The following is a 22402-nucleotide window of genomic DNA, read 5'->3' on the forward strand; positions in this document are numbered from 1 at the left end:
TAAATATGTTAAAAATAATTCATTGTTAAGCATTTTTGATATTTAGAGAAACACTCCAAGTTCTCTATGACTAGGAAAACTTCAGCAGTTCAATTGTACGCTAGCACAGAGGTGACCTGAAGCTTAAAGCCTGCTGGGGCCCTGCTGAGGCTCTGGCTCAGGGGCACAGTGCCTTGCTTAGCACACACCAAACCCTGGGCTTGAGCTCTACTACCACAAAAGGAGAACAATTACAGTAAAGTTCAAGTTAAGCACACACTCCTAACACCTATAACACATATATTAATAGGATACAAAGACACATAAAGTCATTGCTAAATTATATATTACACGTTTATTAGGAATACAACTTTCATGTAAAATTTACATTTTATGAAAAAAATCAAAAGTATTTACAAAATTTTGGAAGACAGATGTGCTCTAATTACAACCCAAAGTAGTAAATGACGACCCTTGAACGCTCACTGTGCTAAGAGTTCTGTGTTTACAAATTCTTGTTAAAGAAGCAGCTACAAAGTTATCACTGTACACAAGCAAGAACCAGCTTGCTAGATAAGATAGTCTCCCACTGACTCTACTGGGTCTTTTTAAACATTAGTGAATTTTTAAATGGAAAAAAGAATCACTATAAACTCATATGGCTTTAAAACTGTAACCTGTACCCAATATAAACTTGCATGTCGACACTCAGTATGAAGGCTGTGGGGATTAGGAAAGTGCACAAGGTTAACCAACCATTCCACTCACTTCAACATTTTAAGGTAATACTTGATTAACAACAGACAGTGTCAGATTTCAAATAGTAAAGCATTAACTGCCCAATAAAAGCAGATTTAGTCAATATTTTAGTAAGTGTAATTGAAACTGGCATTTTAAAGATTGTAAGAGTTAGAAACTCTCATTTTGATAGTTAGTAAAGGCTGAATTTTCTTATCTTTACCTAAGTCAAACCTAAATTTAGAAAAGGAATAATACTGAATAAAAAATGCTCATTTGTATTACATACTGTGAAAAAGAACAGATTTCTGCTGTTTAATATAGCAAGGTGTTATATTAATGTCTAGAAATAGGGATTTTATTTTCTCTAATGCTTAACAAAATTAGTGGTTTACATAAATTACCAGATATAACACAAGCTATCACTTCTATGGAAAAAAAAAAGGACACTGGTATTTATCATAAACTCCTGTCTGTGAATTATGAGGCCCTGTCTAGAACACACTCTTGTTAGTGGGGTTGACGTCAAGCTGCTGCGCGGCATGAGCAGCTCATTTAAGAGGCTCTTCCCCGTCCTTCACGTCATACATCGCCCACCTCACCATGTGGGAATCTGACCATCTCCTAGTTGTTAAAATAAAACAACTGATAGTACTTCTTTCATTGCTAAATGAATCCTCAAAAAAAAAAAATTCTTAAAAGGCTAGAAAACTTGTGTTCACAACACAATAATGTGTAAATTTTTTTTTTGATAAATAGGGTAAGGGAAATGCTAAATTATAGTTAAAATACCAGTTACGGATTTACCACCATAGTTTCAGAGCTTGTCTGTGTCACACACTTATAATGAGGTCAATGTTGAATATCTGAAGGTAATTTTATTCCCAGTAAACATACTCCACTAGGCTGATTTGTTTTTCTAGTGGCTACGGTGTATCACTAAAGAAATGAGACAGGATTTTTAAGTATAAATTATCTTTTAGTTATTTTGAATTTTCTTCTCAATTACAAGCCAGAAGTATTTTTTAAGTTGCAAATATCTTTTAAATATGCTTGAGCACGGTATGAATCTGAAGAGAAGATCCGGAGTGAGGCACATTAATTAACACAAACTAGAGAGGCACATTTCTGGTTTTTGTTATTGTTTTAAAAAGGCACACATTATGTAATCCATATAAAAATAAATTAAATCTACAGCATTAATTCATCAAAACAATCACAACTTCTATAAAGTTAATTAACTGCAGAAGTAAGTTTTTCTGCTGTCCTTTGCAAGCTTATTTTAAAACACATTGCACTTGAGAATTTCAAAAAGTTATATAAAACACCATTTACACTTTATCAATGTGCTTCGGAGAATCAGATTATAGGGATGTTTTTGTTTGCATACAACTTGGACTCTGGTCTGATTACCTTATGGCACGTAACTCAATTAGATTGAGTTCTGATTTAACATTCAAAGCCTAAAAATTCATGTTCTCGTTATATTTATTCAAACTTAGGAAACTTCAAAGGTTAACTCTGAGTCTAAACACTTATGGAAAGCTAAATAACATTGTGCTTGCTCTCCTGAAATTTTAGGCTTGTTACTACATTCTAACCTTTTTAAGAACACAGACACTGAAGATAACAAGCGTCAATTTTAGTGACAATTTGAATGCACATGCTTCCAGAATATCACATTTGATCATTTACTGTATACAAGGTCATTTCAGTGCTATTTCTTTCAACAATACTTTGAAAGTGCAATTTAATGTTTGTAGTCAGCTTTCAAAGAGCGAATTTGAAAGACATCATACAAGTAGAAATAGTGTTTGGGAGGAACAGGTGACGCAGAGTGGCGGGTGCCCACTAGTCCCCTGAGAAAACCGCATTCTGGTTCCATCAACAATCTGCCAAGTATCGTCCTGAAAAACACCAAGCAGACCTTCACAGTTACAGTTTCAGATATATTCAAATGATATATTCAGTGTTCTTTGTGGTTACAGACACAGAACTCTAATTCCCCTCTGTCATTTACAAGTCATTAGAATCACATCTATGCTGAAAACAGAAAACTCTCTACCAAGACTGCCTCTACCTGACAACTACTGTGTCTGTAGGTCTGGGTGGGGGTGGGGGTGGGGGTGGGGTGAGGTGGTAGTCCATTTAAATTATAAACTACTAGAGCACAAGTGTTTCCCATGTACACTAAAAGAGTTCAAAACATGCCAACTTACCAGTGGCAAAACGCTTCTTTACTAAAGAAAGTCTATAGCCAGTACCAACAAGCTCGATGTCTACTCCTGAGAGGGTATTTCCCTCACTAAGGAATTGCACCGCGAGTGTGGCAGGCTTGCTGGGACCTTCTGAAAGATCAAATTTTGCTCTGAGGGATCCAGAACCTGTAAAGATAAGAATAAAGACCTCATAATGGATACAATACACTGCACAGCAAATAAAACTAAATGAGCATCTAAGCTGGTGCTTTTCAATCTTCCTAATGCTTAACTCCCTACTGCAGCTCCTCGTGTTGTGGGGACCCCCAACCATAAAGCTACCTTTGTTTCTACTTCTTAACTGTAATTTTGTTACTGTTATGAATCCTAATATAAGTATCTGAATATATAACCCCCAGACAGGTCGACACCCACAGGTCAATAATAAATTCACGAGATGCATGTACTAAACAAACCACTGCCTGCTTAAAATCAAACCTTTTTCAGTGAGCCAGAATTTCTACTACATAATCTTTTTTCTTTTTTTCCGTTTAAATGTAGAAGCACTCTGCCTGCGTGTACACCTAAATGCCAGAAGAGGACATCAGATTTCTTTATGGTCGTGAGCCACCATGTGAATGCTGGGAACTGAGCTCAATTAACTGCTGAGCCATCTCATTGGCCCCACTAGGTCATCTCAACCATCCTTTTACTAATAGTAGCGTTCAGAGATGAATACTACTTAGACAGATGCCTGCGACGCATACATATTACAGTGAGTCAACAAGGATGAAGGAAACCACAGAGGACAGACAGCACACAGCAAATACTGGGATTGGGGGAGCCGCAATGGGGACAAACCCAGAACAAGACAAAGTAAAGACAAGTGAGTGCTGAGTACCAGAACATACAGTCCCCAAAGGGATAAGAAAAGGCGGATGAGATGACGGCATCAGCCTCACTCTTTTCCACTCATCTTTGCTTATTAGCACCATCCTGTACCCAACTGAGCAAACTGGCTAATTGCACCACCATCATTTTTTAAATTTTACTCATACAACATTGCCCCTTAGGTACATTGTAAGACTTCCTTTCAGTCATTTGTTCAGTGTATCCTGTAGGGGGTAGTTCTAATGTTTTGATCAGGAACCTTCAGTGTTCCCTAACTGGTTTTTGATTGATCAATAAAGAGGCTAATGGCTGGGCAGATACTTGTGACTTCCAGTTTTCCCACAGGTGCAGGAGAGAGGACTAGAGATTCACCATGCTTCGGAGAGAGAGAGAGCCACCAGCCATGTGAGATCTAGGGTGGAGTGGCCATCGGCTGCTTCTCTGATTGGGCCTGGGGTAGCAGGGAGGAGGTTAGAAAGGCAACTCAGCTGCAGGCAGAGTCAGGGTGCTGAGCTGGGAGGGAAAGGGACGGTGCAATAGCCACGAGAGGCCTAGAAGAGCCCGGCCACCGAGCTAAAGCATATGCAAATAAGCTAGTGTGTGTGCTTGTCTCTTTCATGTGAGCATCCAAGGGAACCTGGCAGGGCAGGTAGTGTGGTCCGCCTGGAGCTTAAGGCAGGGTAGCAGGAACTACACAGTATGCCAGTATGACTGCAGTACAAGTAGACAATCAGTGGCACTAATGAATCTGACAAAGGGTGTGTGAAAACACGTTTCTACTGAACGTACACACTAATGGGCATGCTGGGTGTACCATAGGCAGAACAAGGTACTGGGATGAAGACAGACCTGTGAGAACAGGCTTAAGAGAACAACATCTAGACCACCGTATCTGATGAACAGGACACAAGTAAAGGGCACTTGAGATGAGACTAGAATAGTAGCAAAGACCAGACTACAACAAAGAGCTTATGACATAACCACAAAGTTAACACCCAAGAAAAGAAAGGCAAGGATATCTCAGATTAGTGTCCTAGAAGAGAGGAGGGACTAGATGCAAAGTAGAGAGACCAACTGTAAGACAATGCAACAGTTTATCAGAGCTCTGGGTGACAGGAGAGGGGATCTGTAGTAGGGCCGAGGCAGAAGACACAGTATTTAAAAGGAAAGAAAGGAGGGGTCTAGAAGAATTTCTAACCTAATTTAACCTGGGTTTCTGGTTAGGAAAATGTTTCTTAACTAGAGTGCTATGATCCCTCAGTCCTATAAGACGTCCTGCATACCAGATATTTACATTTTGATTCATAACAGTAGAAAAATTACAGTTATGAAATAGCAATGAAAATAATTATTGTTGGGGGTCACCACATGATGAAAAAAGAGTATTAAAAAGTTGTAGCATTAGGAGGGTTGACAACTACTGTGTTTGGGGAAGTGGACAGACTTGCTCAGTAGCAGCAGTAAGACATTTTAATCCCTGTATAAAGTTCAACAGCACAGGGGTTGGGGATTTAGCTCAGTGGTAGAGCGCTTGCCTAGGAAGCGCAAGGCCCTGGGTTTGGTCCCCAGCTCCGAAAAAAAGAACCAAAAAAGAACCAAAAAAAAAAAAAAAAAAAAAAAAAGTTCAACAGCTGTTGTGACTAGCCTGTCCTCCACTATCATGCCTGGTGACGCACACTGCAGTGCAGAACTCTTAGTTGCTGCCCACACAGTCTGAAGGTTGTACACCCTTGTTCAACAGCTCAGCTCTGTGAAAGTTCCACTGCCAGAACCGGCAAGGAGCAGCTCACCCAGCTACCCTTAAGCTTTCCAACTGCTTCCTGTTCCTATTCTGGGAACTGAGATAAAAGAGAAAACAGATTACTATTTTACAGTGTTCAGATCTGGGTTGTTCTTTGTAAAGGTTTTACTGACAACATCAAAATCACATTCATAAAATTCTCCCATTTCCTCATCTAGAACACTCTCCTATCTGAATAACAGAAGGAAAGTACTAAATATGTGGATAGAAAATATGAATCTTATTTTTGAGGGAATTCCTTTTCAGGTATATTTAAAATTAACATGTAGGGGTTGGGGATTTAGCTCAGTGGTAGAGCATTTGCCTAGCAAGTGGAAGGCCCTGGGTTCGGTCCCCAGCTCCAGAAAAATAAATAAATAAATAAATAAATAAATAAATAAATAAATAAATAAATAAATAAATAAAATTAACATGTGCTTTATTAAATAGAGGAACAAGATACTCTCTTTTCCTTGCTGGTTGTTTGTTAGCCTAATACATAGGATTTCTGATTTGCTTTCCATCTAAGTTAGGAAGTTCAGTGTGGTTCACAAAACTCTCTATGGTAGGAGAAAAGTCAGTGAATCTACTGACTGAAAAATGCTCCCTGTAAGCACTAAACAACAAAAAGGAACTTCAGGCCACCTTGGTTATCTGTCTAGCGCAAATCTGACCCTGCATAATAGTTATAAATAAGAGACAGCCCAGACTTGCTGATGGTCTTTTGTATAGAAATCCTAAGAAGAAAAAACAATGACATTCTCAAAATGTTCAAAATGAACACCTGAACCAACGGGAAGAACTAAAGTGCTAACTCAGTAAGAAAACTTAGTGGAGGCTAATTAGGAAGGTAAGTTAGTTCTCTTTTAACTACTAGAGACTGTGACTAACTCATTTTAAGGAGTTGATTGTCATGTGTCTTTAAGACACATAGTGGGGTTGGGGATTTAGCTCAGTGGTAGAGCGCTTGCCTAGGAAGCGCAAGGCCCTGGGTTCGGTCCCCAGCTCCGAAAAAAAGAACCAAAAAGAAAAAAAAAGACACATAGTGAACAGACAGATGCAGTCAGTAGGAGACAATAAACTTGCTTCTCCTTAAAACTGCTATACAGAACTGAAGACTAACGTTAACTCCAAAAAGAATGAACAGAAGGGTCCCCTCGGCAAGACGGAGCAGACAAGCATTCTCTCAAGGCTGCTTTTCTATGTATTTTCAAAACTATTTTCTATGTAACTGGAGAGGGGAAAGCAAAGGTACCCCATTAACAGAGTAAGATCAATCATCTGCAATTATCTGAGTTATCTACCTGGGGATAGTTCTGCTTTAAAAAAAAAATCTATTACTAGACATTCCTCTTATGTAACACAAGAAGCATTTATCTTGCAGTTATAAAATTGTTATTTTTCTTACAGGAAAAACTGTTCTAAATCTCAGCTTGTCCATTCTTATGTAGGGTACTAACTTCCACCTAGTGGTCAGTTCTTGAACTGAAGACATAAAATTCCAGGGGGAAACTTTCCAGTGAATAAATAAGCTTTTAAAAAACAAACAAACAAACAAGCAAGCAAAAGAAAAATAGCAAAAACAAAACCTGAAGGCGAGATAAAATGGCTCAGCAATGCCTCACCAAGTCTTAAAACCCATGTTTCACTCTCAGGACCCAGAGCAGAAGAAAGAGAACTGACTGCTGCAAGCTTTCCTGTGACCAGACCTGTATGCACTCATACACATAAACAAACAAAGGTAGTGACAGTTACAGAAAACAACCAAGGCTAGGGGCCGGGGCTGGGGCAGCAGAGTAACACATTACTTGCCTAGCATGAACACACCAGAACCTGGATCTGATCCCCAGCACAGAGTATAAGAGGGAGCACACCCTTACCTCCACTGTCTGACTTCTCCGAAATCCCAGATAATTTCCAAAAGGCTTTCATTTGTTCTGCATTCCTGTAATAAAAACAAGTATCGTCAAATTCAGTCTCTAACAGTACCTAGTACGTGAATGGACACTCAATAAATGTACCTCAAATATTTTTACTGTAAAAACTACGATGTCCCTTTAGAACAAGATGTCGAACCCTCACCTTCTCCAGCACCGTGCCTGCCTGGACGCTGCCATGCTTCTCACCTTAATGACAATGGACTGAAACTCTGAACCTGCAAGCCAGCCCTAATTTAATGTTGTCCTTGTAAGAGTTGCCTTGGCATGGTGTCTCTTCACAGCAATGGGAACCCTAAACTAGGACACTGCTTTAAATTCTATGCATGCATAGCGATGTGCTTGCCACTGGCCCATACAAGGGTCAGAGGGCCTCCTTTCCATGGTTCTCAGGTTTACTAAGATCATCAGGTTTTCATGGCAAGCACTTAACCCACTCACAATCCACCCTAGCAGCCCAACTACTGTTAGTTTAAGAGGTTAGAACTGTTGCAGCTGGAGACAAACAGAAATGCAAATGGATGCAAAAATAGTTTACCATATTGCAGGAGGAAGGGACTGCATATTTGTGACTCCTCCATCCACTGGTACCACCACCTGTATGTTGGAAAGCACACTAGGTGCGACCATAGCCTCTGGGTTGTACTTATAATCCACTCTCAGATCTGTGGTGCTGGCACTGCATTTCCAGTATGTTGCAAGATTTAGAGGAGTGGACTGAATGCCATTTGATGATACCTTTAAAAAGAATCAAGCAAATACCTGTCTGCCTGAAGAGTAAACAAAGCACATTCATGACGAACACTTAAGCCTACGAATCTGCAGAAGCACAACTGAGCAGGTTGTGAGTGGTTGTTGTTGGGTAAAGCACTCAGCTCAGAGGACAGGGAACAACCTACGGGGCAAACTGCCATGATGCAGTTCCCCAGGATCCAACTGCAGAAAATCTGACCTTACAATACATTTTGGGACAGCACCCAGAAATCAGCTCTATTATGTAATTTTTTATTATTTATTTTTAGAAAGTCTAAAGCCTTTCAAAGGGGGATTCTAAGATTCATCATTAATTAATATGAAATTATAAAGAACTTAGATATACATCAGTGAGATCCCAAAGGTTAGCAAATACTTAGTAACTTTAAGGATAGTAAATGGCATAATTCCCCCTGACTCTTCAGCTCCTTTCTCAAGGGCTCCCTGAGGCCATTCCCTTTTGTCCATACCATGTATTTTCTAACATAACAATATCCTTGTCCCAGCATTTAACAAGCACTAATTACAAATGTCTTTTTTTAGAAACACAAGTTATTTTAGTATCACTACACTATTAAAATTTCAAACATAAATGTAGAATAGAGAATTTGCATGCTTGTGTGCTGCCAGGGATAAACTCTTCTCTAACAGTAACAACAAACCCAGAGGCACACTTAAACACTGTAATGCTAACAGAAACTGCAAGTGCCTGCCATATTGAACTTTAACTGACTGCTTTGGCATTTCTTTATGAAGAACAATGATACTGGAGTTTCCAGGTTAAATATAAATTCATGTATTAATATTTACTCAGTAGTTTAGTCACAAATACACTGTATCATTTGGCTGAAAGTCCTTAACTAATATTGTCTCAATTTTTGAAACAATCTTGTACTCTTGGAATGGACCTCATTTGGCTCTGACACTATTCCTTCAGTGTTCTGCCAGATTCCACTTGTTTCTATGCAAACTTAAGGTTGTCGCGGTTACAGACACTCACCTGGTATTTTAGTACATCTACATTATAATAAGAAGCAGCTGGATTTTGCTCTGACAGCTTCTTGAGGTAGACAGTAACAGCTTGCATGTTCATCCAAAAATCTTTTGTGTTGGAATCACACTGTGATGGATCACTGTATGTGTAAGAAACATTGTTGTTATTTCATTTGACTTATCTTTTTCTTTCTTATATTTAGTCAATTGGTGACCTGGGAAAAATTATAGAAATGAACCAAAAGGTGGGATGAGGGAAAACTAAGGTGAAGGACAGAGCACAGCAGTTTCCCTGAAACACAGCAGCAGCATTAACAGAAAATAAGAGGATGGCACAGAGAAAACATTTCTTAAAAAGAAAGTTCAATGTTAATCTTAAGAGCAGAGCAAACAAACCTGAACACAAGCTGTGAATTTGGAAGAATCTGCTCGAGTCTACTGATGTTTTTCACCCTAAAGCACAGCACAGCTGGAGAGGGGTTGCTCGTGAAGACTTTAATAATTCCACTTGGAAATGATATTGTCACGTCTCCAGTAATCTTCACAATACACCTGACGAGGAAGGACATTGGCAAGTACTTAAATAAGATATTCTAATCTCTTCTCAAAAAGTCTGCTTGGCTTTAAAGGTATATGTATGTATACCTTACAGCTGTAACCCTATACATACAGCTGTTCATCTCTCTGTTCATACATACATATACTTAAATCCCTTATTATAACTGAGATAAATTAGTCTTAGAAAACTCCTTATTAACATAAGCATACTTCTTTGTGTGTGGCTGCCATCCCTGGAAGATCTGTAGGAAGTGCAGCTCTGGTAATACCATCACTAACTCCTTGCAGTTATCTTCTTCTCTTGAGCCCTCTGATAACCTGGGTGTGGTGATGTCTGCTCTTTCTGTTCTGTTTCTTCCTTTGAAATTCATGGTTCACACGGTCCTGTTCAGACCTATCCCCCTCAGACGAGATCTTCAGCAGTCCCTCTGCATTTTCTAAACGCCAAGCCTGGCTCACTGCTCATCTCTCTCTCTGCCCCACTATGTCAGCATAATATTTTGTAAAGCTCACTATCCATCCAGATGGCCCTCTCAATATCTGTCATCACTTAGCTCTTCAATGTCTTCCTTCCAGTGGCTCTGTCCTTTATTTGCTCACTCAGTCAGGCCACAGTTCCTCCAGTTTCACAATCCTCGCTCATCTACTCAGAATCCTATTTGTCTAACTCATCCCATCTAATATCAACCATCCTACCATCCTACCTCCTCACCATCCTACCCCACTTTCATTAGTCTCTCAAACATCATACCTTATAAACCAACTCTGAATTTCCAGGTTCCTCATCGGACACTCTGCATAAGCCCTCCTTACATAACTGCTTAGCTAACTCAATGGTCTTGGCTAAATCTTGCTTCCTCCCCACTTGCACACACTGAATGTGAATGAGAAAATTCTACATGACCACACCTCTCCGATCTGCTCCCTTAGCATAACCTGGTAATCCACTCTTGTCTAGTCACTCATTCTTCTGCCACTACAGGGCTTCTATTTCTCTCAAGTCTACACTTACTCAGTGAGCTCCAGAATCATGTATGAAGCTACCAACTTGTCCACAGTAATAGCACTCAACAAGTACTCTCAAATTTGACACTCAAACCCAATAAATCTTGATAACTGTTTTCAAGTTACAGTTAGAATGTCATCACAGCTTACAAGCTTTCCTGCTAATATTCAAGTCACCATCACCTCTTATCTGGGTTTCTGCAGCAAATCTTCTAACTCTTGAGTTTATCCTCCAAAGAGCAGCCAGAATACTACAAAACCACAAATAACTTCATGACCTCTCAACTCAGTGTCCACATGCCTTCTTGCCTTACTAGAAATGAATTCCTAATTCTTTTATCATGGGCTACAACAGCCCATCTGGCCTGGGACTTTTCTGGATGAATCCTCGACCACACTCCTACCTTTCCCTATTCAGTGCCCTGCTTCCCCTTCACTGTCTCCTGAATACTCCAAGCATGCATTTACCCCGATTCTCTCCCATGGGGCTCTTCTCCCAGGTGTGGATGGTTTGTTTTACCATAGTTTTCAAATATCTGCTTAAAATCACTAAAAGGTCTTTGCCCTACTGTTATTTCCCACCTTCTTCCCCAACAAACGCCCAGAGTTGAAGAACGAACCCAAGACCTTGCACTTGCTAAGCAAGCACTCTACCACTGAGCTAAATCCCCAACCCCTATTTCCCACCCTCTTAGTAACATGTATTAATGCCCACTCTCTCTGCTTCTCCGATATTTTCTTTACTCTATCTAATGCAAGCTCAGGAGACCCCTGTTTTCTGAAGTAGCTTTAGTACTTATCAAGAGTCTTACTGGTTTGATAGTGCACACTTGAAATCCCAAACACTGGAGAGGCAAAGGCAGGTGGATCTCTGAGTTCCAGGCCAGCCAGGGGTACACAGAGAGACCCTGTCTCATGAATAACCAAAAAAGGAAAAAAATGAAAGAAAAAAGAAAAACAAAGTCTTACGCATAGTGAGTGCTCAAGTACTTTGGGAATGAATGTATACTGAATGCTAGAGACAATAGCAATGGAGGTTGAAAATAGCCTGGTAAATAAGAATGCTTGCTGCTCTTATAATGGACCCAAGTCCAGCTCCCAGCAGTCACATCAAGCAGTTCATTCCAGTTCCAGGGGCTCTAATGTCCTCTTCTATCCTTTGTGGGTAACAGACATGCATATGGCATACATCATACATATATACATGCAGGGAACATACATATATATATATATATATATATATGTATATATATATATATGAGAAACTAAAACAAAACCTTAAAGGAGATGTAACTTTTCTCAAAAGCAAGATGTTAAAATGTGTGTGTGTATAGGAATCCCTGAATGAATGAATGAATGAATATCTATCTATCTATCTATCTATCTATCTATCTATCTATCTATCTATCTAAAATCAAAGTATAATTTAAAATTTACCACTAAACCCCAATTCCTGCCCAATACATAACACAAGTGCTTATGTATATTTAAAACTAACTTGGTAGGATCTGCTCCTTTAAAGTAGGCATTGACAGATTCTGTAAGGGCGATTGCCACAGGCAAAGTGTCCTGGTTTCCAAGGCTGACTGGGCTGGGACCCCGTGATACACCTAGAATAGACATAATTCATTTGTTAAATCATTCTAGAAGAGACACGCTAAATACTAAGACTCATACCATAAATACTAGGACAGATTCATGTTAGGCTGTCACAAAAGAAATTATTACTGGTTTCAATAATTCTGCAAGTATAAACCTAGAGGTTAAGAAAGACATCGTGAAACAAATTAGAACATAATGTAAAACACACACAAGTCTAGAAGGCTATAAAACTGACTTTTAAATGGAAAGACACAGGATGGTTAAGAATATCAGAAGGCAAAGGTCATCGATTTGAAAAGCTAATGTAACTACTGCATCCTCCAAACCCTTCAAATATCAATTTTTTAAAGTTTTATCAGTCAGACACTTCAGGCCATTATATAAGATTTGTGCTTGTTTTTCTCCGAATAATAATAGTTCATATACTACTTTTTTAGACCCCTCTTGGATGCCTATATATCCTAAGTATAGTGTATCTGGATGGCTTGGTGTCAGACATCTATCAGATTTGGAGTGTTTCATATCTTAGAGTATTTGCCTGATCTTCACCAACCTCCATCATCCCTAACCTAAAAGCTTCAAATCTAAAATGTCCCCCAAATCAAACTGTTTTGAGAATTACCACCATAGAAGCTTTAGTATTTCAGATTTTCAATTTTTAAATTGCAGGAACTTATCTTGTATTGCAGTCCCATGTTACTTAGCCTGAATAAGTGCCTGACACCAAACATTACTTTAAAACCAATTTAATTTTCATTCAGTCAAAATACCTTTTGAACTGTACAACATAAAGACCGTGATTTTAAAAGCTTAATAAAATACTAAACAAATCTGTGAACTAATTTAAAGTTCAGCTATTTCATCGCTTCTCGGCCTTTTGGCTAAGATCAAGTGTAAAGTTCAGCTATTTTTATGGTCATTGTGGACAAATACCTAGCACAACTCAAGAACAATTATTTGTATTGGCTCATGGTTTCCCGGGGCTTAGTCCATTGAGGTTGGTCTCATACGCTTCAGTAGATGATCATGTGGGCAGAAGCATATGGTGGGGGATGACAGGAAGCAAGGAAAGAGAAAGGGACCGGACAGGCCTAACCTTTAGAGGCTAGGACTTTCTTCTGTCTGCATGGGTCCTAGATGCTTTGTACTAAAATGCAAAATCTTCAAAACACTGTCACCAGTTTGGGAGCCAAGTATTCAACACAAGAATAGCAGGGTTTGTTTCACACTGCTCTCTAACTCCCTCCCTCCCCGCTCAGTCCGCACAGATGTGCTCTTCAAACGTAAGCTCCACAATTACTGTAACGATTTCCCAAAGGTGAGCATTCACTGGACCACAGTGTCTAATGCCTTGCAACCAAACAATCTTACAAAGAGTGACAGCAAATGTTTTATACGCTCAAGAGGTCAAGAAGACCTACTGTTCTAGACTTTGAACGAATTTTGATTAAAAGGTTCTTTATTGTTATAAAAATAGCTTTAGTGATGAAAACTACTCGGAGATCAAAACTGGCGCTTTGGACCCTGGGAAGGTGTCCTCTCCAACATGAGCAATAAATAACTCCATGTGAAAATAAGAGATCAGAGTGGACTCACATAACAGCGACCACTGCAGGTTAAATAAACTGGGTCTAAATTGCCTGGGACCAGACTAGTCCCTCGCATTTAGGCTTTTTTTTTTTTCCAATTTGGGAATATTTTCATAAGCTCTGCTAGTTGAACAACTCTAATCTCAACATTTTTGTTATCCAAAAGGCTCCGGAATTTGAAACTCTGTCAAGAATCTTCAAATTTCAGAGCATTCTGAATCAAAGACAATTGGCAGGTACAAAGCATTTTGCTAAGGTAGCATAAAAAAATAAGAGATTTTTGAGTAACAAATATAGGTTAATATCAAGGCAATACATGATTGGACAGTAGAGAGTGGGGCGGGGACAAAGTTTTCGTAAGGCAGGAGCGAGGAGGAAGGAAGGGGATCAAAATGGAGTCTGTGGAGGAGGACGGTTCAGTGAACTAGATCGATTTTCATCTTGTCTAGGTGGGAGGTTCATATCTTTATCAACTGGCAGTGAATTTATTGTGTAGATGAATTGTGGACTGAGAACTTAACATGTAAATCTAATTGCTAAATTACAAGTTTCTGGAACTTTGATTTTACCAGACTAAAGAGGACAGTGTGTGAAAGAAATGGCTGAGAGGCAGTTGGAGCGTGCGGATGTGTTTCTGTTGCCCGCGCAGATTGCAGACCGTGTGGCAGAGCAGCAGCCGGAGTGAGCTGATCCAGCTCGTGGGAACTGAGAGAAAACGTTCTTTTTAAATTTTTACCGCAACAAACAAGTCACACTTTTGCAGAACAGAAATACATATGTGGATTAGGAATAGGTAAACAGTGTAGAGGGAATGTCGTGCATGTATGGAAGCGCCACTGGTCAATACAAAGCTGACTGGCTAATGAGCTGAAGCAGGATATAGGAAGGGGAGTTCTGACAGGGAGAGAGGAACTCTGAGGAGAGGTAACCAGCCCTGTGGCCTTCACAGAATAGAATGAACGAGTTAATTAAGTTAGGAGCTAGTTGGGAAACAAGACCAAGCTTAAAGCCTAGGCATTAATTCATACATAATTAAGTCTTAGAGTTGTTATTTTGGGAAGTGTGGCATGGCGGGAGGAAGGGCACGTGGTTACCAGACAGCTATGAAGAGGACAGAGTAGCTTTTATGATCCTGATCAGAGGATATAAACCTTTACACATTCACTCCACTATTTATAACTACTAGAAAATAGAAACAGCTTGGATATTCATCAAGGGAAGAGTGGATAAAGAAAATCTGGTAGTATACACAGAATTTTATTCAGCCATAAAGAAAAATCAAATTACAACATTTGCAGAAAATGGACAGAAAGGAAACTCATGTTTTTAAAAACATAAGCAATACTCAAAAGTAAAATACATCTTTGTTCTCTTTCACATATGTCACCGATATTTAAATGTGTATACATGGACTATTTGAGTGTGTGCACGAAGGTATGCAGGTTTGTTTGTAGGTCATAAAACTACAAAGAGGACAGTGAAAGGGGAACAAGACCTTAAGAGACATTAGGGGAAAAAGGGTAACAACAGAAAGGGAACTATGGGAGAAAAGATAAAGGGATATATGAGAGGCAGAAAGAGCGGCAGGGGGACAAAAATGGCATGAGGAAATTTGCACATTAACTTAAAAATTAATTTAAAAAAATGCCACCACTGTCAAAATTCAAAAAAAGCAATATTGTGGTCACTCAGAATACCAAATGATACTGAACTGAAAATAAACACATACAAGTTTAAATCTGTATTTAAAAATGATTAGGTAAAATATAATGAATTAAGCCAGGCCTAAGGCATGCCTTGAATCCCAACACTTGGGAGGCAAAGGCAAGCAGATCTCTGTGAGTTAGAGACCAGCGTGAAACTCCCAGGACAGCCAGGGCTACACAGTGAAGCATTGTCTCAAAAACTTGAACGATGGAAAGGATGGATGCGTGGGTAGGTAGGGTGGATGGATGAATGGATGGATGGATGGAATGGGATAGATGGGCAGATGGAGAGGCAGGCAGGCAGATAGACAAGGGATTAATCAAGAGGAATGAATGTGAGCATGCAAGTGAGAAAATGTTAAGAAAAATGCTACCGGGGTTGGGGATTTAGCTCAGTGGTAGAGCGCTTGCCTGCCCTGGGTTCAGTCCCCAGCTCCGGGGGGTGGGGGGGGGAATGCTACTAAGTATGAGCTTATTGATTTCAAGTATAAATACATGTTTATAGGCAGAAAAGTGTCTATAACCTACACTGAGGTGGCTCCTACTTAATCTTCCTTGAGTTGCATATGGACCAAGGCCATCAAAATAAATAAATAAATAAATAAAAATTAAAAAAAAAAACTAAATTTGAATTCATCAACTTTTTTCTAACATTCTAAAGTAGAAAGTCACCAGAATGTAAGGACAGCGCATTCTTAGGCAAAGATAAGAGCTCTTTTCACCTTAACTATCTTTTTTTAACTGTGGTAAAATATAAACAAAAGTTGTGGTCTTAACGCTTAGGTCCATTATTTTGACTTTTTGAGGCAGGGTCTTCCGGTCTTAGCAAGTTTTAGGTACATGGTTAAGTACAAAGACATGAAACAAGTAACACTGCACAGCCATCATCATGTACTTCTATAACTCTCATTCACACAAAACTGAAACGCCATACCTGTTAAACAATTACCCTCCATACTCACACCCCATTTACCCACATCTGGCAACCATCGCTGTACTTTCTGTCCATGAGCCTGACTCTAAAATTAGATCAAATAATATTTGATCACAATATACTGAATATTCATATTGTGGTATGTCAGAATTCTCTTCCTTTCTAAGGCTAAATAATATTCTATGACATATACATATTACATGTGTCTAGGCTCGCATTTTCTTGCTACTGTAAATGCTATGGTAAATGGTACTGCTACAAATGAGTGTAAAGAAACTACCTCTTTGAGTTCCTGCTTTTCATCCTTTTGGATGTGTGCCTAGATGTTAAACTGCTAGATCATACAATTAATTTTGTTAATTTTCTGACAAGCTGACACACTGTTCTCCACGCAAAGAGGTTCTCAGTTTTCATCAAACCTTTGCCAACACATGTTGTTATGCTTTTTTGTGATTTGTTTTGTCTGGCAGTAATAAGGATCAGACTCAAGGACTCACACGTAAGAAGCAAGGTTTGTGACCTATATCCCAGTCCAATGACTTTCTTATTAAGAAGAATTACACAGCTGGTTCACTGAACCTGAATGTTCAGCATTTGTAGGTTCAGCACACAAGATATATGAGAAAACACTATGTTTTGGTGTCTTCATTCCCTAAACAAGGCAGTATAACAACTACCTACAAAGCACTTATCTTGTCTTACATATTCTAGGTAACGTGAAAATGATTTAACGTCCACCAGAGGATGTGTGCAGGCCACATTAAAACAATGGCAGTGGACTTGAGCATCCACGGCTTTTCTTTTTAACTGCAAGGTTGTAAAAATTACTAGTCCTTTATGATACCAAGGCCTTTTCTTAACCATGAAATTCATATTTTCCTTGAATAGCCCACAAATAACTATCAGCACACAGTCAAAGATAAACTAGCACCTGCTATTCCTTTGACTATAAAAATCAAAAGAAACCAGGCTACATAGCTAGCTCAGTTGGTAAAGCGCCTGCTACAGAAGCACGAGGACCTACATTTGACAGGCAGCACCCATCCAAAGTTGGGCATGGCAGTAGGTGTTTATAACCCACTTATAAACTAGAGATGGGCAGGCAGGTGGACTCCCAGAACTCGCTGGCCAGCCAATTTAGCAAAATTAGTGAGGAAGACACTGCCTCAAAAAATTAAGGTAGACCACAGTCAACGATCATATCTGCTGTTGACCTCTGGCCTCCATGTGCACGTGTGCACGTGCACACACACACACACACTCTCTCTCTCTCTCTCTCTCATTGCTAGAGCAACTGACAAGCAGGTTTCATACATAATAATAAAGTAAAAAAAGAAAACTATTTTACCAAGTCAGTTATTCATTTAAGTTTTATAATCTGGTCATTTAACGATAATTCTTGAACTAATTTCCCCATACACTGCAATGCTTCTTATGAAATATGGGCAAGCAAAGAGTTAGAAGGTTGAGGGGAGCTCAAAAACACTTTACCATTTGGTTTATTTGCATTTCTGGTTTTTTGTTTTTGTTTTAATTACATTTTTGTTTTCAAAACTGTAATCCACAACATGTAGACTTCAAAATAATGGACTTGCAAAGGAACTATTTACCTGTCTAAAATAGAAAGGAAATATTTACCTGTCTAAAATAAAAAGCTTATTCTACATTTATAGTTAAGCGTTTTTGGATGTGAAAACGGTCTGTACTTTTTTTCTCTTATAGAAATGTGCTGTTTTATTACAAAGAGACTCACGAAGTAAAAAGGAGGAGGCAAGGTTCACAACCTGCATCTACGGAACTGGGGGAAGAGAGCAGCTTGCCCAGGATGGGTGGGAAGGTATAAACAGACCCAATCTAAAAATGGCGGATAGTACCCTAGCCTGCAAAGAGGTCCCAGAAGACCCAATCACCCCTTCTAAAAAGCTTAATCAGGGCATCTTAGCTGAGCTCCTAAGCAGGCACTTGCAGTTCAGGATTTTGTCTTCCAGTTGTTTTCTTTCTGCTCAGACCTGGTTCAAAACTCAGATCTGGGGCAGGACAGACAAGGAAGTTTTGGAAAGAGTTCTCCCAGTACCACTGTCCTGTGCGCTGGTCCTATCTAGTCCCTGAAGACGTTATATTTAATATATTTTATATAAATACACAGGAATAGAAAATATAAAGTCTGAGAAATTGAGGGCAAGTGAGGGACTTGGGGAGAAGATGGAGCTACAGACCTTGCTCAGGCCAACTGGACCTCGCCTTTGACCCCTTTGGTTTCTCACCCTCCTCCTTGGTTTTCTCTTTGGGATCTTTCTCTTTCTCATCCTCTGTCCTGACTCATGGCTGTTGAAGTTAGAAGCGTTCTTGAGACCTCCTTCCCCTCCTCGTTGGAGTCGGAGAACCCCTCCTCACAGCAGTGCGTCTGTCAGAGGAGCAGGTGGGGATTCGCTTGTCAGGGTCTTCCTCACCTCTCTCTTCTGGGATGGCGTCCTCAGGTATGGCCTGAGCATGGGGCAGCATTCTCAAGTTCTCAAAGAGGCACTGCTTGGTCTTTTCCAGGTATTCATTAGTGTTCTGGTTAGTCGTACTGGAAGGGCTGATGTGAAGCTTGAAATCTGGTCCAAAGTGGTCATTAGGGATCTCTGTGCCCAGGGCCACAGCTGTAAGTCCAGGACTGAGCAACACTAAGGATGGTGTAGCCACCTCCTCCCAGCACTAGCATAGGCAAGTCGAAACTCTTCAGGGACTCCACACACTTGGCATGACCTTTGATGGTCAGACTGAAACAACCTAGCCGATCCCCAGACAAAGTCTGAGCCGCACTGTAGGACCACTGCACTAGGCTGGAACATCCCCATTACTTCAGACATGACTGGCTTGAAGATGGCTTCATAGGCCTCATCATCAATGCCGTCTCGCCGTGGGTAGTTAACGGCGTAGTACTTGCCTTTGCCAGCCCCAATATCCCATAGGTCTCCAGTTTCTGGGAAGTACTCTCCGTACTTCTGAGAGGACACAGTCATGACCTGGTCTGTAGTATAGCAGGCCTCTTCCACACCATCACCATGGTGAATATCAATGTCAATATACAGTACCCTCTGGTGATACTTTAGCAGTTCCAGGATGGCCAAGATGATATCATGGACGTAACAGAAGCCAGATGCTACAGACTTCTTTGCATGGTGCAGGCCCCAAGTCTACTTCACAGCGATGTCAGTCTGCCTCTTATTGAGTTTCATTACACTTGTAATACAGCCACTCATGGACAACTGACAGAACTCAAACAAGCCATCAAATACCAGACAGTTCTCACCCACGTTGAATTGCTGTATTGAGACATACTATCTGGGCGAATAGAATGCAAGAATTTAATGTAGTCATCACTGTGGTACTTGGTCATCTCCTCAGCACTGGCTTTGTGAGAACGATAGATTTCCATTTTTTTGGTAGAGACCATAATTGAGCAGCTACTATGAGTCATGCAGATTCAGTGAGGCTTCACCGGGTGCCCTTGTTCATAATAGTAGTTTTCAATGTCCCGTCATCACAGTAAGTAACTTTCCTCTTGGTGCCCTGAGCCTGGGTCATCTTGCTTGCCACCCAGCCCTCCTGTCAGTCTAACAATCTGTACTCTTACTAAGGACACATTCATTTCCAGTTTTGGTTTAACTGCTACATATTTAGAAAGCGTTAAATTCTGAAAATACAAAACGTCTAGTAGGATAAGCAGGATACAGAGCACTTTCCTTCAACACTGAGTAGTTATATGCACTTCCTTTGAGCACAGTGTCCACATGGCCTTTGCGCTCACACTGCGAGCATTATTTATTTTTATTTTATGTGTATGCACTAGTTGCTTTGCTTGAATACACTGAGTGCATGCAACACGCAGAACTAGAGTTATAGATAGTTATTAGTCAGCATGAGTTTCTGAGAATTGACCTGGTCTTCTGCACGAGCAGCCAGTGCTCTTACCTGCTGAGCCAAGTCTCCAGCCCCTTTTATAACATTGTTAAGGCTGACATACTTTGTTTCCTTTTTTTTTTTTTATAAAGATTTATTTATTATGCCTGCATGCTGGAAGAGGGCACCAGATCTCATTACAGATGGTTGTGAGCCACCATGTGGTTGCTGGGATTTGAACTCAAAACCTCTGGAAGAGCAGACAGTGCCCTTAACCACCGAGCCATCTCTCCAGACCCACTTTGTTTCTTTTCTAACCACTCTGTTCTGATAGCTTGAGAGTTCCAATCTGTTGGTTTTTAATCCTTAGGCAGGATGGAAGAAAATACAAGATCAGTATGCATTTTTATAATTAAGGCCTGGTCTCGTATAGTGACTGGACATAATTAGCACAAAATTGAGACAGTTAATCTTAGAGTTATTCCTGACTGCTGACACACTATACAGTGCTGGAAAAGGAAAAAATTAGGTGAAATAGTTTAGACAGCTTTGGGAGTATTAGTCACATGTAACAATACCTGGTGTTGTCTCACAGTGCTTTTCAATTTCAGAGAGTGTCCCAATCAAATTATCATCTTCTATCACATTTAAATAAGATAAAATATTGCAGGGAAAGAAAACATTTTCAAGAAACAAGAAAAGTCAACAACTTCAAATCTCAACAGAGCTGAATAGTCATAACAAAGGAACTTTTTAGATAGACTGAAGACCCTCTAGTGCAAAAACCTGGAATCCATCTGCCTTGCCTGTCTCATCTCTTGTACCAGATTTCCTACTGTCAACATTAGGGACTAAGACAATAAACAAATACATACCAGCTCAATCAAAATCAACTTCACATTTCCACTCACAAACCGGTTGTCTGAAATAGGCACATCCAGCGGGCTCTGTGCACCCCAGGACAGGTGTGACTACAACCCAGCATGTGTACAGATCACAATGCCATGCAGACGGCAAAAAGCTGGGCGTACCAGTATGCAATGAAAATGCTGAAGTCTGTTTTCATTACTCAAACTGCCTGCTCAACTTCTAGTAGAGCTAATCTTTTCCTATGACTAAAGTATAAATTTTGTGGAAACAAAATTAAGAAAACCACATATACAAACAAAAATAAAGCTGTTCATTCAAAGAACAAACTTATCGATTATACTCAGTTACATAAATTTAAAATGGAAAATGTGCAAGGCATATAAAATAAAATGGTAGTGTCAGGCTTGACCATTGAGAGGTCGAATCATTCCCATGTCCGTCAAGTCGATCACCATGCAATCATCACACCAACAAGGTGCATTCCTTCTAAGTCAGCTGTGATAAACTGAATTTAATTAAATTAGCTTAATTATAGGTCATATCACAATCCCCCTGAAAAGCATGGAAAAGCCCAGCCTCCAGTCCTGAGTGTCTGACTTTAACGTCTACATTTCCATTAGGGCCCAGGAGACGGCTGCACCTGAAACCCAGCTGGTACACGTCAGGAGCTTCCTGCTTGTTTTCACAGTGACAACGGGTTAGAAAAATAACGAGAACTTGTAAGAAGCCTGAATAAAGGAGACAATGCTAAAAAATTCTTGAGTAAAATCTAGATGCAGTAAAACAATGGTTTTGTTTGGTATGGTTTAGATTATTTAAATAATTTCAGCCTAATAACTTATTTTTAATATTTGTGATTAAATTTCTATAAGATAAATAATTCACCACAAACACACAACATTCTTTCATTGAATAAAACATTCCAAGAAAATGATTTTCAAACATGAACTTTGTTTTCCTTTTTTGTGTATGTTTGAGTGTATG

The 22402-nt window shown here is 39.7% G+C and overlaps 1 protein-coding gene and 1 pseudogene across 3 annotated transcripts in view; both read right to left on the minus strand.

Annotated features, from left to right (window-relative positions):
• Window positions 1-315: 315 nt before the first annotated feature.
• The window catches only part of Fcho2 (FCH and mu domain containing endocytic adaptor 2), a 102418-nt gene continuing 80331 nt past the window's right edge, over window positions 316-22402 (minus strand). The window contains exons 20-27 of one of the 3 annotated variants that reach the window (XM_087621464.1): window positions 21127-21186; window positions 12331-12442; window positions 9666-9821; window positions 9277-9409; window positions 8062-8261; window positions 7467-7531; window positions 2937-3101; window positions 316-2624 (exon numbers count right to left, since the gene is read on the minus strand). In XM_087621464.1, the coding sequence (XP_087477590.1) occupies window positions 2602-2624; window positions 2937-3101; window positions 7467-7531; window positions 8062-8261; window positions 9277-9409; window positions 9666-9821; window positions 12331-12442; window positions 21127-21186 (914 nt within the window). In that variant the 3' untranslated portion in view covers window positions 316-2601. 3 annotated transcript variants of the gene reach the window in all.
• On the minus strand, window positions 18801-20324 carry LOC147996021 (histone deacetylase 1 pseudogene; annotated as a pseudogene).

This window comes from Rattus norvegicus, chromosome 2 (genome assembly GCF_021556685.1).
Source record: "Rattus norvegicus strain SHRSP/BbbUtx chromosome 2, alternate assembly SHRSP_T2T, whole genome shotgun sequence".
Lineage (NCBI taxonomy): Eukaryota > Metazoa > Chordata > Mammalia > Rodentia > Muridae > Rattus > Rattus norvegicus.